Raw genomic sequence first — 13,439 nt, 5'->3', positions numbered from 1 at the left:
GGACACAGGACATGACTGACTTCTTTTTTTTTTTTAACTTTCACTTTCATGCCAACTTTATCTACATGATCTTTAACCTGTGAATTCACGAGACTCTGCACTCGGAGTGCAAGAATGTGATTTTTTTTCCCCTTCCCAATTACCTTCCTTTCCTGCCAGATCCCACCCACCAGCCTGACAGCTACCCTAATATGGACAAAAACATCGGGTCACCTGACCATAAGATTGGTATGTGCTTTCTGAACATCTCATTCCACATTTAGTCCGTATTTGCTGTTATATAAAAACCTCCTGGGAAGATGTTCCACTAGATTTTGGAGTGTGTTCTGGAGATTTTGAGGTTGGGTACTGATGTCGGTGAAGTGAGTCGGCCTGGGGTGAACTTAGCGTTCATATTTATCCAGCATTGTTCAAAAGGATTAAGTTCAGAGCAGCAAGATCTTCCACTCCAAGCCATGTGAAGCATATCTTAATGAACCTGGCTTTGTGCATTGTCATGTTGAAACAAGTTTGGGTTTCCTAGTTCAAGTGAAGGGAAAATGCACAAAGGCATCCTATACAACTGTGTCGCTCCTACTCTGTGGTAAAAAGTTGAGGAAAAAAAAGCAGGTGTCCCAATCCATTGGTCTAGAGAGTGTATTATTAGTGATCATAAATGCAAAAATGTTCTGGGGAAGTAAAACCATATGGAGAACTGTGTTTTTTGAAACCATTCATGAATAAATAAAGGGAATAAAGCGGTTTGTGTCGGGACCATTTTCGGACCATTTTGCAATTAGACTCGGTTGATTCATCAGAATCATCCAGTAAATGACATCTTTCAGAATGATACTTGCCGTCAGGGCTTATCTGATCCTGCTGGCCTTTTCGTTTTGAAACCGGCTCCTTTGCTCAGCCCGGGTCTATTTTTAATCCGGTAGCGTCACACCATCGCTGGCTTTATGCTCCAAAAATGGGTGTTTGCTTTTTTTCTGGAACTGTCTTTGGATTTCAGATTAGTTAGAATCTCTTTTTTTTTTCTTTCCCCGGAAGCAAAATGTCAAAAATAATGATTCCAGGAATAGAAAGCCAATGAGCCTGTGATATATATATATATATATATATATATATATATATATATATATATATATATATATATATATATATATATATTTTTTTTTTTTATTAAAAATTGTCCTCAATGTCCTCAATCTACATCATGAGAAATGCGGAATCTCTTCGGCAACAGTCTGGATTTTGACCCTGAGCCAAAGCAGGGATGAAACAATATATTTTTTCCCTCCTCTCCAATTAAACGTAGCGATTCCTGTGCGGCGGAGTCGTACCGTAAACATCTGTCCTGATGTTTATGTATTTAAATACAATTCTTCTGAATGTGTATGTTTCTTGTCAGACGACAGCTGGGCCTCGTCGCTGCGGCTTTCGAGCGCTAGTTTTATTAAGAGCGTTAGTAATGGTGTTTAGGGTAACGTGCCACGCGTCGCTAATGGATGCAAAGTGTTTAAGTGGATCTGAACAAAAAATACCTTCAGGTTTCTCAACAGATCTTCTACAGGGTTTCTGCAGGTTTCACAAAGTCAAATTTAAGACTTTTTAGGACCATTGGGAATGAAATTTAGGATCTTTGTCACAACATCAAAAACACACACATAAATACGTTGAATTTAACGTTGGCCTTAACTGAGCCCTAAATTCATTATTTTAAAACCAAGTATCGCTAAACATGCACTTCCCCACAGCCGAAAAATTAAATCTGTTTTACTTCTGTGGTACAATCCAAGAAGGATTAGCGCCCATAACAGAAATCTGATTGGCTGTCGCATTTTGGTCTCATTTTTAGTCGTAATACAGCGAATTCTATTTGGATTATCAGAGGAAAGAACTACAACACCACGGAAACTAACCAACAAGAACAAGTGCTCGTTACAAGGGAGGGTTACAGGTAACGTTACATAGAAATCGGAAAATTAAGACCCGTTTCGGATTATTGAAGACCCAAAACTGCTAATTTATGACCTAAAATTTAGATTTTTTAAATTGTAGACTTTTTAAGACCCTGTTTTTACTACAGTTTATTCAATGGTGCTGTAAAAAAAACGTTTTCTAATGTCTGATTACTGAAGCGATTATCTCAAAATCCAAGTACAAAAGAAAAAATATTTAATCAAGGATTGCTGGAGAAAGCATGAATTTATATGACAGATCCACATTGACACAGATATCTACACTGTATGGACAAAGGTTTGTGGACACCTGATCATAACATTGGTATGTGCTTCTTTTTGTACATCCCATTACACATTAATCCCATTTTTCCGTTATAATACGCTCCACTCTTCTGGAAAAGATGTCCCTCTAGATTTGTGGAGATTGGTAAAGTCAGGTACTGATGTAGGTGAGAAAGTGAGGAGGTCTGGGGTGCGGTCAGCGTTCACATTCATTATGGTTAATAGGGTTATAGCTCTATAACAGGAGATCTTCCACTCCAACCAATGGAAAGCAGATCATCAGATGGCTTTGAGCATGCTGGATTAGGTTTGGGTCTCCTAGTTCATGTGAATGGAAAATTAGGAACTAGAAATTACTCAGCTGATTAAAGAAAACGCTTTCAGATTGTTTTTATTCCTTGCTGAGGCCTTGATTTTGTTTGGATCAAGTCGAATCTGTTATTAAGTGAGAGCTCCATATATAAATCTGACGATCAACCAACCACTGCAAGACGTCGGCCTTAAAAAGTCAACCCGGAAAAAAACCTAAGTATGTTTACTATGTTTATAAGCGTGGAAAAAAACTCTCAACACTTCGGATTTATAAACTGAATTTAACTTATTTATAGCCGTGAACTGAGTTTAGATTTAAACCCTAAATCCTGCGGGCAGAATTTTACGAACATAGACAACAATTTTACATCAAACGATGACGTCATGATGTCCATGAGTGTCTCTTGGACAGGAAGTGAACGAGTGACTGAATATCATGTGGGTCATGTGGTTACATGCCCCCCTCGCGTTTATGCTTGTGTACGTAGTGTGACTGATCTGAGGTCAGGTTCGACCTGCGCTGCCTTTTGTTTTTCCCAGCTACCGAGCAGACGGTGTCGCCAGGTCCCGCAGGATATCACCACGGCAACAGCTGGAACCCGCTGCAGTCTCCCTGGCAACGGAAGAGAAAGAGAGCGACGTAGTGACAGAGAAGAAGGCGGAGCTGTAACGACAGGGTCGATCCGATTGGACGGACAACCTCTCAGACGCCTACAACCCAGCACTCGTCCCAGCTCTCCTCCCACACCCTTCCTTTAATTACAGTCGCTCCTCGTGTTCTCTCCTTCACTACCCAGACGCTGGGTCTCCACACGAGCGCAGATACGCTTTATGAAAGTGTATGTTTATTGTTAGTGAAACGCTTGTTTTGAAAGTAATTATGGCGTTTTAAATGACGTAAATCGCCAGGACACCAAACAGAACTTTTGCTATGTTTCCACACGGACGGTTTTAATTACCGGATGTGTGCATCATGGCGGATTTTTTCAGTAAAAAAAACATTTAGTGATTTAAAATTGTGTTTTCGGTACAGTTTTTTTTTGTTTTTTTATCTGCGTAAAAGAATGATGCAGTAAATAAATGTGTGTATACTTATTTGTTTATATTTTGAATAAAAAAGAAAAATGCATGCTGCCTTAATCTCACGTTAATAAAAATGAGTGCTGTTTAAATTAATATATATATATAAACCTTTCAACACGCAGTTATTGGGAAGATTTGCATAATTAAAGGCTATTAGCTGAGACTGATATTATAGCAGGGGCATCTGGGATACCCCTGCTATTAATAGACCAAGTACAAGATGTCTTGGCAAACACAGAACATTTCAAATAAAGGCTCAGAATCGTCTCTCCGTGCTCTCAAACCCCCTCAGGAGGCTGCAGCTTCGAGCCGATGCGCCAGTAAGCATGTGCTACATGAGAGCGGTGTGTGCTCTTTGAGGGGCGGAGTTTGTCTGGAGCTGCCGCTGACATCAGCGGACTCGCGCTCGCCATGTGCTCAGGCCTCACGTGGCCTCACAGGAAGGAGGAGGGGGACGGGAGGCTCTGTGTTAGTACAGGAGGATTCGGAGTAATTGTGTCATCGCATGGCCTGTTTCCCTGCACTACAAAACACGGTGCGGGTTGGGTTTAGTCGGGAAAATTGCATAATAATGCGAAAAATGTTCCGTAAAACATATATTTTCTCGGTAAAATCGTAGTATTTGCTTTTAAACCTGATCTCATGTAGTGCTTAAGATCCGTATGCACCTACAGTGTAATTTTAATGGCTTTCACAGTGAACACGTTCGACATCAGGATCAGAAGGTCTGAAATAAATAAAGAAAAGATATAAAAAGAGGGGAAAAATGGACATAATGACTAAGAATAATGTCCCAGGGAGGATTGTGCACTGTGGCATATGCCTGTGACATTTTCCTGCCAAAAGCACCTAAGCTGGGTGAATGTACAAGAGTGTGTGTGTGTGTGTGTGTGTGTGTGTGTGTGTGTGTGTTAGAGAGAGAGAGAGAGAGAGAGAGAGAGAGAGAGAGAGAGAGAGAGAGAACGCATGGAACAGAAAGTGGTACTGGCTTTCACATTCTCCCACAAGAAGCAAATGAGGAAAAAAACTATACACAAATAAATATAAACTGTTTCTCTCATTTCTTATTGCGTTTCAGGTGATTCAGGAAAACACAAACACTCTGACCCTGATGAACCATTCCATCCCCAACCACAGCGTTAAACATTAGCTTTTACAACAAACTTCCTGAATCCAGTCCTGTTCAAGCTAATCAAACGGCACCATAAAAACATGCCCATTGCACGCAAGAATGTAAGGAAAATCAAACACACATACACACACACACACACACACACACACACACACACACACACACACACACACACACACAGTCACCCTTCTGACAATTTTTGTTGCAAGCAGACATTTTAGATTGCAGCTTTTTCCCCACACAAAGACTGCAGCGTTCAGTTGAAGGAAAATAAAACGTTCTCGTCGTGGGGTCTTCGGCTAATTGTCTTCTCTACAAGGTCAAAACTGTGACCCTAAAGCTATCAGAACATCATATAAAAACACACGCAAACATCCCGAATCTAAACCATCATCCTCGTTCTTCTTAACCAATTAATCCGTCCGGTTTCCTTTCAGCAGCTAATCTACCTGTTATTGGGTGCAGGTAGTCCCCAAGTTACGATGCTTCGACTTGGGATTTTCCAGTCTTACGATGTCGATCCGCCTTGTGAGACGTCTTATTATATACAGCAGTCGACGCTGGATATATTGGTGCAAAGCACAATTTTATCTCGTCTCTCTTTTTTAACCATCGTCGCTGAACACTGAAACAGAGCGGCTCCGTTATATATACTGTTTATATACTACGGTCGTGCAAACTGCTCTGTTTTGTTCAACCATGTTAAATTATTGACAAATTTCAGAATAGGACCCCATACGGCTCACCATTCTTTGAGACTCCTAGGCCATGTCTCGACTGTATTTTCTAGTTATGATGGGGGTCATTGGAACACGTTGGGGACTACCTACACTTGGACTCCAGACAAACCCAACTCAAGCGCATTGCTGACCTTCTCTCCATTTCAATAAAGTGCCGAGCTCGTACCTGGATGTAGCGCAGGGCGCTTCGGAGCACGCTCAGATTGGAGGTCTTCTTATCGTCCACGTTGGGGACGTTCCTCTTGAGGGTCTCAAAGCATTCCTTCAGATGTGCACGTCTGAAGCAGACACATAGAGCGGGTGGTAAACGGTTTAGTTTTGATGGGAATGACAGTTAGTGTAGCAGCACAATAATGTGTAGGACACACAGAAACAACAACAGAAATGCAGTAGCGACCTGCCACTCCTGAGCTCTGTACCTTTTTGAATTAATGTGTATTTAACGGTTTATTATGTCGGATTCAATAGTCAGCTATTAAATTAGCTGCCTGCGTTAATTAAGGCCTACAAAGGGCTTGCGGGATATTGATTACATTTTTTTCCACTTTGTAAACTCGCAATTAATTATTTCATTGACCAGAAAGTCAAAAAATGAAATCGGGACTTTTTTTTAACGGTTTTACGGTAAACAAGGGTTTAATAATATTACTAGCTGTAAGGTCTGGAACTGCTTGTTGGCAGCAGCAATCAAGAAAATTTTAGGTCAGAAAACTAGTAAAAAATTTAAATAAATAAAAGCCATATCGGCATTTTCTTGTGCATTTAAACAGAAAGCGTCCTCACAAATATTTCATATTATTTATGATTTGTTGAATTGTGATGAGAGCTGCCCATGAGTCCTGAAAGCCCTGAGACAAAATGAGATGAAGGGACGAGCGGACGGAGCTTCCAGGCAGTGATGGTTAATATCATACAGGATTTCTGTGTCATTTTTAAATAATGTGTGTAATACATTGATGGTCAATTGTAGAGCTCCTAAAGTTGGCAGATCTGCTTATACAAAGTGAAGGTCATCACATAGGGCTGATATTGTAGCGTTTCCTGGCAGCAGTAACCTGGTTTAGAACCATACCCCATATAAATCCATTTGAGTAACTATACGGACGAAAACAGTCACTTTTACACAGGTCCTACGCCCTTAATGAAAATATTGTCATCCTCTCCACCTTTTCAACTATATGATTCCCTCAACTAGACCCCGTTGGTGTTCAAGTGATTATTGCTTAAAGCACAGGCAGAATATGTGGAACAGATATAGAAGTAGAAGTAACTCACCTATTCTTTTCTAGCTTATTGTGCACCTCCCTGGTTCCTGCTCTGTAAGCACAATGTTGATGCATTTCGGTTAGAACTGGAGCTGCATGTGAGCAATATATCCAAGTTACTCTTAAGATGTTCTAGATTTATACCATCCCTTAAACAACCCTTGAATAGCTTCTAAAGAACCTAAAGAACCTTCTGCAAGCCTCATATTTACTGCTCAATGCTTCTATGCCTTATGATCTACCTTAGCCTTGCTGGTGAAGCAAACCATATTAGGTATAAATGTAAGAAAAATAAAAGGATCCCACCCTCCGGGGCGCCTCTTGCCATCCAGACCGCGGTTGTCCTCCAACGCTGCGCCGTTGGGTCGGGCCGGATGAGATATATGACTCTGTGCCAGAGTGGGTTGGGCCAGTATGGCATGCTGAGGGGTGATAACAGGTGCCGGGCAGGGCTGGAGCAGGGCCTGAGGGTGCTGCTTGGGACTGGTGCCCGACTGAGGCAAGGTGCTGCCCTCTGCCTTCACGTGGGTGACCAGGGGGCGATGCTGAAGGTACTGAAAATGCTGCGGGTGCAACGGAGAGTGTGTGTCCTTCACCACATGGTTGAGTAAAGGTGCGCCTGGAGGGGATAGAGCTGTAGCCAGAGGAGTCACCACTGGTATGGTGGAGGCTGTGTGGAGCGTTGAGGCTGCAGGGTTAGCAGGAACCACAGGGATTGGGATTACTGTTATGGGCATGGGTGGAGGCAGGGGAGGAGCTGGGGCTGGAGGGCATGGTTGGTGGTTGCGAGGTTCTCTTCTTGCGTCTTCATTCCAGCTCACGTGGTTGACCTGCACTGGCTGGATGGGTGAGGCAGGAACTTCAGGACGCTTGGGTTGCGCTCGACAGGACAGGAGGGCCTTTTGTTGTCGCTCATCCTCCTCTAAAAGGAGAGAGAAGATCAAGAATCAAGATCAAGAAACCATTTCTGTCCACACAGGCTGCCCAGGTGCTTGTTCAGTCTCTTGTCATTTCAAGACTGGACTACTGCAACTCTCTGTTGGCAGGTTTTCCCCTGAACGCTATTCGTCCACTGCAAATGATCCAAAACGCAGCTGCACCCCACTGCAGGAAAGTTTCAGCAACAGAAGAAACGACTCTCTAGATTTGTGGCGAGTAGAAATGTGAACCCTAAAGGCAAATGGACTACAACAGCACACTGCGTTCTACTTCAGTCAACCACAGAGACACCAATGTCGATGAATATTGGTGAAATGCCACTTGGTCTACGATTGGTGACTAGCATGGTTTGGAATGATCTGATAAATCCAATCAGCTCTGTGTGTCTACACTTCAGGTTGGTTTTGGTTTGAGAAATGTCAAATCTTGACACAGTCTGGACCTAGAAGAGCAATCATGCATTATTTGAATGCCTCACAGCCCACTGTACCAGAATGACTACAATAAAACCAGGTGCACAATCTGCGATTTTGGCCACGATTCGGTCGTCTGAGACAAATTTTATTTGATTCCTATAATTCTAAGCCAAAATCTGCATCGCTGGTTGGACGTGTTCACCGGCAGCTGATTAATGGCAAATACGATCTTTTTTCCACCAGTAAAATTCTGGCAGTGTCAGAAGATTTCAGACTCTTTCCTGCAGCAAAAACCAACAAAACAAAAGCACAGAACCTGATGACGCGATTAGCGTGACAACTTCAAACCACCTCAGAGAAAATATTGAAACGAGTCGGGTGGAAAAGTACAGCGAGTACAGAAAGAAGCGAATTATGGAGGGAAAACAAGTGTTTGTAGGATGTTTTAGTTTGCTGCTAGCTACCATTAGTGAGAGAACGCAGGTCTGAATGCGTCATGGATCGATGACGTAGAAACTTTTTCTTGTGTGCGTCGGTTTTTGACTGTCGTACAGTCTGATATTATGACAAGTGAGATCCTACAGTGTGACATGGGATCAGGTTTGTACAGTCTAACAAGCAACAATCGAAAAGAGAACTATTAAATATCGCACTGCGTGAGCCCGGCATAAGGTGTGAGCCCGAGTGTGACCACAGCACCCCAAACATCACCACTGCAAATTGGGGCCAGAGGTGTAAACTCAGGTCACCACATGGCCCTCAGGCAAGCCATAAAAAGACAAAAAGATGACTTCTCTTTAACCAGAAGTGTAATAATCATGTAACTTGGCACAGCAGATCCTGTCAGACAACACCGAGCTGTACAGAAAGCTTCCAGACTCAGAGTGGGAGGAGCTAAAGCTAACAGGATGGTTTTCACTTCCTTTCCAGTAGAAACGTAGCCATTTTCACACACTGAAACTGGAGACTCCTTCCATGATTGTTCTAATATGTTATTATATCTGTTTAACAACAACAAAATCATTGTGGAGATACCGTTATTTCATGTTCAACAATCGCATGACTATGATTTGTGTTATGGCTCGGGACAGCGTCGAGACTGGAGTTGTGGAAAAGGAATCAACCCTTAAGATCCAAAATCAGCAGCACAGGGATGTGCATCTCCATAACTGATGTGCCTCAAAGCTTAGCCAATGATACGATACATTCAAGATTTATATGAAGCAGCTACCGATGCGATACGTTGCTATGCACAGTTTGATTCAATGGAAAAAATATGACGCTATGCAATGCAGTATGGTACAAAGTTCACTTTTATTTCTTTCGTTCAGACAGACAGCAAATCATCAATTTACCCAAATGCCTTCTGACTTTCTTACGCATGGCTCTTTCACAAACAGGACTTTGTAGCGCAAGGAAAAGAAACGATGAGATTAAACCAGACGTTCTTTTCCTGTTGTGTCTGCAGGAAGTTACAGCTCTACCTCTGCCATGTTAATCTGTATTCTACATGATTCTCAGGACACGCCTCGGTCTCCGCAGTGTTGTGATGCGTCATATTCAAGTAGCAGTAAATGACTACTTGTATCCGACGCAAACTTTTTTTATATGATTTTTTACGTGATTTAGGGAATCTTACCATCCCTACAGCAGCACTTGCTTTTTCCTAAAAAAGTCATATATTCAATTCAAAAAGTTCTCAGTTTCCTGTTGTTGGCTTGAAGCCGTTTTGCTTTCTTTTCACAACTCAAGTCATCGTGAAGGGGGCGTTTCAAACTCATGGACTCGTGAAGGGCGGCCCGCACACCGCAAACGTCAACATCCTCGTCTGGGTCGATATTTTTATTCAACAATGGAGTGCATACTTCCTGTTTACACGACATCACCTGCTTAACAAACAGCATTCGCCCTGGCTATGATCTGCCTGCTGTCCGAGAAAAAAAACATGAACATTCCATGCTTTTCAGAAGTTCTTCTCAGAAGCACTTCTGACAAAGCATAATCCAGGCTTAGGAGCAAAGCCTTGGGAGGTGTCTGACCCAGAAACCAGCACCAGATCTCATTCAGCAGCACCCTGATGAAACAAGGAGGGAATCTCGTCTCATCTGCACATTTTGTCGATTGGTCGCTTGGCATTGATTGACAGATGGCGCTGTAGAGCAGACGTTAACCAATGGTCGAGGGTCTTCGCTTTTGTTCTGCGGCTTGTGTTTTAACAGGCAAAGGGGGGGGTTTACACAAGCTGTCCAAAAGCCCATTTCAGCTGATGTCATTAGCGCTGTGAGACACGAGCTGTATTCCGCTACTGCAGTGCCTACGCTCGAAAAAAGACGGGGTAAAAAAAGAGAAGGGAGCTGCTAATGCGGTCGAGCGTGCGAAGTGACGGTTGCTATGGATGCAAAGAGACCAACACAGAGGCACGTGGGAATCCTCGAACATCAAATTAGGTTGGTACCAACCGGGTACCCGAAATCTCTCCATTTACGCTCCTGCCTTTTTTTGTGCTTTATGAAAGAACAAGGCTTTTGGGGGACACACACACACACACACATTTAGACTCTATGCTAAAACAGAAAACTCCATATAAACCATTTGTAAAATGAAGCAGCATCGCTAATCGAACGTCCTTTTCAAATCGCTCAAGCAGCGGCGTGTACGGCTTGTCTACGGCCCGGAACGCCAAGCACGAGGCACTCTCGAAAAAAGACGTTAACAGATGGACAGTGTTTTGTGAGCAATAGGACATACACTCTAGAGGGCAGCACAGCTCTTAATGGACATGTGTTTGTGGCATAGCAGAGCCTGGTGTCCTTATAAAGATGACATAAACAAGTCAGGGGAAGGGAAAAAAAAGTCTGTACAAACCGGACGCAGCCATTTAGGCCCCCCCCTTCTGTACAGCACACGCAATTACTCACACATGCGAGTTTGTTGGAGCGAAAACAATGCAAGGAACCCACGCATGCTCGTCCAGGCGTAGATTTACATCTCGATATTACATACCACTCGTTCCATTCACTTCTTGTGCATTGGTATATTAAAATGCTATAAAAACATGATTCCTGAAAAAAAGTCTAATCATCACTAAAATGTAACACAAACACAGCACCCCCCCCCCATCAGACACGTTTCAAGCCCGGGGTCGGTAACGTACACCCACGACATTGTCATCAGACAACAAATCGCTCTGCACATTTCAGGCTTTAAAAACTGGAATCCTCAAAAGGGTTTCTCAGAAAGAACAAACTCAGCCAGAAGACATTACGCAGTCAAATAGGCTGCTTCCAGAACCAAAAAAACAAGTCCGTTTCCACTTCTATCAGGAGGTATTCAATATTTTGGAGGAACATTTAAGTGTTAAATACTCGCCAGGTAACGGATAAACCCCCTATTTTTTTGTGTGGATGAAGCAAAATTCTATTAGACGGCATCGTGCCAACAAGAACGTACAGAAGTGGACTGTAAGGGGGGGCGTACATGAAGGTACATGGGTGTAGGAACATCAGGCTCATGCTCCCCAGACTGTTCTTCGAAGAATACAATCGTACAGGACGCCTTTATATGGTGCAGAGCTTCTATAGGAGCTCTATGAAGACACGGTGCGTATGAGAAGAACTCGAGCTCACCATACATCCGTATCTGATCTTTGTGAGCGTGGAATGAGATCCACATGTAAACAGCCTTTTTTTGTATTATTAATACAATGAATGCAGATCGAAGGCTTGTTTGTGATCTTTAAGACGTTCAGAAGGATCTGCATACTGACCGAAAAAAAAAAGAAAAACAGATACTGATTCACTCTTTCACCAATGCAAGATCAAATGGATGGAGGGATGGATGGATAAATAAACCAATCAATCAAAATCCCCCGCAAACAGCCCATTATATAACCCCAGCATTAGACAGTCGAGGTTGGGAGTCGCCCCACTTCCCCACGCTGTGGGCGCAGAGACCCGAGATGGGCGGGGCCACACGCACTTAAAAGGAAAATAGGGGGCGTGTCGTGTGCGCACGTGGTCGTAAAGGGCGGTGCTTCTTTCGGCACACGTTATGCATGGAAGGGGGTGACACGTCATCAACAAAAAATCTCTACTCCCAGATTGTAGCGAAAAAAAAAAAAAAAACACGCACGCAAACACACGTGCGCACACGCAATTGATCACCGCGAATGCAACAGAGGAGGATCTCTCTCTCTCTTTTTCTCTCTCTAACTTATAGATACGCTACTGTCACGGAGTCGGAAGCGAGACAAAGTCACGCGACAATGTCACGCCGTAAACACGAGCGCGCGTGCACGCACGCACACACAATCGCCACCGCCCAGTGCACGAGCTTTACGACATTCCCTAACTTTATATTATATATATATAAAAAAGGGGTCCAATAACAAATTAATTTAAGAATCTAATAAATATTCAGAATATGATTTTCTTTTAGAGAGAAAAAACAAAAGAAAGAAAGGACGCGCGCGCACGGCGCAAGACAGTTCCTTACGGAGATGGATAACGAGATCGAAAAGAGAAACGTGCGTGTGTGTGTGTGTGTGTGTGTGTGTCTGAGAGTGAGAGTGAGAGTGCGTGCTCACCCACCCTCCACGGCACGGAGTCGCCGACTAAATATAGCACGCGCGCTTATAACCCGGAAACCGAGCAAAAGCGAAACGCTCGCGCGCACCCGACGCCGATGCACCGTACATATAAATACAAAGACAAGAACAGCAGCAGCATGATCACGCAAAAAAAATGCACGTGATGAGCGTTCGCGTGTGTGTGTGTGTGTGTGTGTGTGTGTGTTACACGTCCTGTTGAGAACACTGGCGGTTGCACAACTGCTGCAGCGTGCATCAGTCTATACACACAAATACATTCTTCTTTTTATTTCTCTATATCATGCACAAATCCAGTCACCCCCCACCTAACAACCCACCCACCCCCATCCACCCACTCACCCCCCTCTCCACCTTACCACGTGTAATCTGTTGTTGCTGGGCTTGCCACTCCAGGTATCGAGCCGCTTCCAGAAGTGTATCAATACTCATTTCGTACACCGAGCGGATACAGTGTATTTAAAACACACACACACACACATATATATATATTAGTATATATATATTTACACACGCACACCGCAGGTCACGTGTATGCGGGCTGACCGGAGTGTTCACGCGCACAAAGCTGTAATTTTAATCCGTAATATTATAATAACATTAAAAACAAAAATAAAGTCTACAAATCTCCCGGAAACTCCTCCGACTGCATGACTGGACTCGCAACAAGATGGCGATGCGAGTAACAGAAAACACAACACAGAGGAAGGCGGCATAG

At 43.3% G+C, this 13,439-nt stretch overlaps 1 protein-coding gene across 2 annotated transcripts in view; it reads right to left on the bottom strand.

The window, feature by feature from the left end:
- The window catches only part of mntb (MAX network transcriptional repressor b), a 25,214-nt gene extending 11,775 nt beyond the window's left edge, over positions 1–13,439 (bottom strand). Inside the window, exons 1-4 of one of the 2 annotated variants that reach the window (XM_046867158.1) lie at positions 13,081–13,438; positions 7,067–7,682; positions 6,771–6,812; positions 5,662–5,773 (exon numbers count right to left, since the gene is read on the bottom strand). In XM_046867158.1, the coding sequence (XP_046723114.1) occupies positions 5,662–5,773; positions 6,771–6,812; positions 7,067–7,682; positions 13,081–13,153 (843 nt within the window). In that variant the 5' untranslated portion in view covers positions 13,154–13,438. Of the gene's footprint in view, positions 1–5,661; positions 5,774–6,770; positions 6,813–7,066; positions 7,683–13,080 lie in introns of both variants that reach the window. The other variant, XM_046867160.1, reaches the window with a different exon arrangement.

The sequence above is a fragment of the Silurus meridionalis genome, chromosome 15 (genome assembly GCF_014805685.1).
Source record: "Silurus meridionalis isolate SWU-2019-XX chromosome 15, ASM1480568v1, whole genome shotgun sequence".
NCBI lineage: Eukaryota > Metazoa > Chordata > Actinopteri > Siluriformes > Siluridae > Silurus > Silurus meridionalis.
This window is presented reverse-complemented; position numbering and strand designations above follow the sequence as displayed.